The sequence below is a fragment of the Trypanosoma equiperdum genome (assembly GCF_001457755.1).
Source record: "Trypanosoma equiperdum strain OVI genome assembly, contig: ctg_81, whole genome shotgun sequence".
NCBI classification, from domain to species: Eukaryota; Euglenozoa; class Kinetoplastea; order Trypanosomatida; family Trypanosomatidae; genus Trypanosoma; species Trypanosoma equiperdum.
Window position 1 is genome coordinate 20,482 of NW_027124776.1, and position 3,397 is coordinate 23,878.

At 49.5% G+C, this 3,397-nt stretch overlaps 2 protein-coding genes across 2 annotated transcripts; both read right to left on the minus strand.

Annotated features, from left to right (window-relative positions):
* Positions 1-9: 9 nt before the first annotated feature.
* On the minus strand, positions 10-774 carry TEOVI_000380800 (uncharacterized protein; the record flags this gene model as incomplete). The annotated part of the gene is made up of 1 exon (XM_067226653.1): positions 10-774. The coding sequence occupies one exon, from the start codon at positions 772-774 to the stop codon at positions 10-12; it is 765 nt and encodes a 254-aa protein (XP_067082754.1).
* An 829-nt stretch (positions 775-1,603) lies between these two features.
* TEOVI_000380900 (Pescadillo N-terminus/BRCA1 C Terminus (BRCT) domain containing protein, putative) lies at positions 1,604-3,334 on the minus strand (the record flags this gene model as incomplete). Its single annotated transcript, XM_067226654.1, has 1 exon — positions 1,604-3,334. The coding sequence occupies one exon, from the start codon at positions 3,332-3,334 to the stop codon at positions 1,604-1,606; it is 1,731 nt and encodes a 576-aa protein (XP_067082755.1).
* Positions 3,335-3,397: the final 63 nt, after the last annotated feature.

Sequence of the window (3,397 nt, forward strand, 5' to 3'; positions counted from 1 at the left end):
ACAAAAAAACTACAGGCAATACTTCCGCTCAGTGAAGTATGTGTGGCGACCGAACCGCGACCGCCCCTCTACGGGCTCTACGGGCGTTTTACCGTGGACAGTCATCGTACATCCTGTTTCCGGGTTACCAGTATATAAGGTGATTGGCTCGTCTGAGAGATAATCATTGCAAAGTGAATCAACCACTGGTAACTCCTCCGGCAGGCAGTGAACCTTCTGGTAGGTTGAAAGATACACATTGTTACCATCCATTCCAACGTTTGTCAGTTGCTTACGCTCAGCTTCTGTCGCGTTCTTTTCCTCACGTGCGGCGTTCAGGGCCACTTGAAGCAGCACTCGACTGCGTGCCCCCAAATCTGGACGTCGAAGTGTACGGAGATCAGCATTCTTTTCGCAATAGTCCTCACGATTTGTTGTTTGCAGGAATCGAGAGTGGGGATTTCGTGCATCGGATGTTACATAAGGCGTAGATGAATAACCGCCAGTAAACCGATCGTTTTTCCCTGGGCGAATGGCATCGAGACTCGCTCGCAGTACTGTAGTCGAGGTAAAGTCCATTTGCCCTTTGGGGTCTGATGGAACTGGTTGTTGCGCGAGGAGATCATCCTCCAGCACTTTTTCCTCCTGCCAGTTTCCACAGAGGACCTTTCGCGAGCACGTCGCACCGTCTTTGTGCCGCTCCTTGTTGTAATGTTTTTCTTCAATCCATGTACCTGCGGGGCTGCATGTATCAATTGGCACGTACGGTTTCCGAGAGCGCAAGAGATGTGACATGTCAGGTCTCTTTTCCCCCTCTCTTCTCTTCTGAGGAGCTCTACGGTGCTGTATTATTTTTTTTTGTGTGTGTGTGTGTTTGTATGTGCACCTTTTTATTCTCCTTTACAACACAATAACAGCTTCCTCCTCTCGGTTGCTGGAGTTGCTGGAGTTTATCCCTTGTAATGAATTGTTGCTGCGAATGAAATGATGGTAAGAGAGATCAGGGGATTCAAAGTATCGTAATAACTGTTAAAGCATAATCTCAACATTTCTACAATGTTGTGGGTGTCGTGAGGAAACGTCTCACTGTCCCTACTTTCCACATTCTTTTTGTTGTTATTATTGCACTCTCCATCCCCTCGTATGGATTGGATGTATTTTTTTTTTCTTTCGCTTTAACTTTCCTCTTCCCTTTTTTTTTAAAAAAAGACTGTTAAGCGGCGTTATCGGGAATTCGAACATTACTTTAACTAATCTTAAACCGCATCGAACGCTTGTCCTCACCGTTTTTTTCCCTCCGATTCAAACAACCGTAAACTCCTCACCCTCCCTCTCTTTTTGCGCAACGGCACATGCGAGAGAAATCAATACAAGAGACGGACAGAAACATTCAGTTTTATGATTGATTCTCTTTCCTTACCACTCACAGTACAATGTGGCTACGGAATGATGAGTTGTGGGCCAAGCGAAGGATCTGCAAGAAGCCGAAGTAAAAAAAAACCAAGGGTGAAGCGACACACCACAACCTAGACCTTGAGAAACGAGTCAAACACTACGCTCCGAGTGAATTATCCACCGTGAATTCCCCATAAATGCAAGCAAGACGGGCTTCCGCTCTGCTTTCTCAACGCACCCACTTTGGAAGCTTACTGTATGGATTACTGGGTTTCTTCTCCTTCAGCTTCTTCCCGGCGGCCTCTGCCTTCGCACGTCTTGCCTCCAACTTATTGTTCACGAGTCCACTTCCGTCCTTCGCCGCGGAAATGCGACCTTCTGACAACTGCTTTGCCTTCGCTGTAAGCATTTTCTCGCGCCTTTCGTTGCCTTGCACAACACCGTTGACCATCTTGTAATATCTCGCAGCCTTTTTGCGGGCAACCTGCAGTTGCATCTTGCGTGTCGCCACTTCTTGCCGTTTCACATCTGCGAGTTTTCTACGAAGCCGATGTTCATCCGTCTCTTGCTGTTTGCGTGCCTCCTTTGCCTTCTGCTGTGCCAAGCGCCGACGTGCCACAGCTTCGTTGGTAGGCGCATTCATCAAGTTCAACTCGCGCTGTTGACGCACCTTCAAAGCAGATAATTTGGTGCGTTCAACAGACTCAGTCACTTGTTCATCCTCCCACTTGGGTCGTCGTCGCGCCTCTTGGAGTTCGTCACCAGAGAGCTGCACGTCGTCGTCTCTGTCTAGCTCCTGTGCGGCGACGTTCTCCTCGTCACTTTCTTCTTCAAGAAGGAGCTCCGCAGCCTTTCCATCAGGGTCTGTTGGTGTATACTGCGGGTTGATGAGCTTTCGGATCTCGTGCACGCGCTTTGGAACATATGAAACTATCTTAGGATGATCCCGTCGGGCCTCCTCCACGGCAGCAATGTCCTCCGTGCTGTTGGTGATGGCCACTGTGAAGGGCGAAACGTGCGGCGGGAGCTCCTCACCAATGCGGTAACCGTTGGGTGGAAGCAGTAGGCGCGCATTGAGACAATCGAAGAGATATTGCGGTTGAACGTATTCAATGCGATCATCTTTCTCAAAACCAGGTGGCAGTGCCGGTCGATCTACTACAAAATGTGTAATGTTTTCGGCGACGTATCCTGTTGCAACACGGCCACCGCATGCCTTGATCACAAGTGCTGCATGTTTGTGCGGGACCTCACGCGATATGTAGAAGGAGAGTCCCTCAAATACGCGACGTACCTTCCGCAGCTCCTCGTCCATCAGCTCCACCCGTTTGGCAACTTGTCCCACCGTCCCGCCTAACCCTTGAACGGTTTCCTTGTTAGTGGTGTCGAAATTCTCTGCGTTTAGGTTCGGCTCTTCCTCCTCCGCTTTCTGCTTCTCCGCTAGGTCACGCTCCAACTTAAAAAGCACGAAGCGCATCAATTCAAGGTAGAACTCAAGGAAACTGATCATTATATACTGCTGTACACCTGCTGGAAATTTGTGAGCGTACTCATGCGGGCATAACCAACGCACACGCTCGCCACGAACAATGGCCTCAAAGTAATACCCTTTTATGGATATAAATCCCTTTGACAAGGCTTGGGCGCGCTCTACATAGCTATTCCACCGTTCGCATGTCTCGCGGGCCCGTCGATGAAGTCCAGAGGTCAGCGTGTGATGCGTCTCAATGGTACTCTCACTCGCCACTTCGGGACTCAAAAAAGCGTACAATGCAATCATAGACATGGCGTCATCAATATCCCGCACAGCGTCAGCGAAGTAAGGATAGCGCTCCTTAATTGTGGCAACAAGGCTATACTTGGGTTTAACCTTGTTACTGTGAAGGACTTTAAGGTCTTCAGTGAGCCTCATCGCCTCCGCCCGGCGAACCTTCTTTTCCCACGCGCGGAACGCCATCATGCGATCCGCCAGGTGATCCCGTACCAACCACTTAATTTCACGGGCAAGGTAATATTGCTTGTC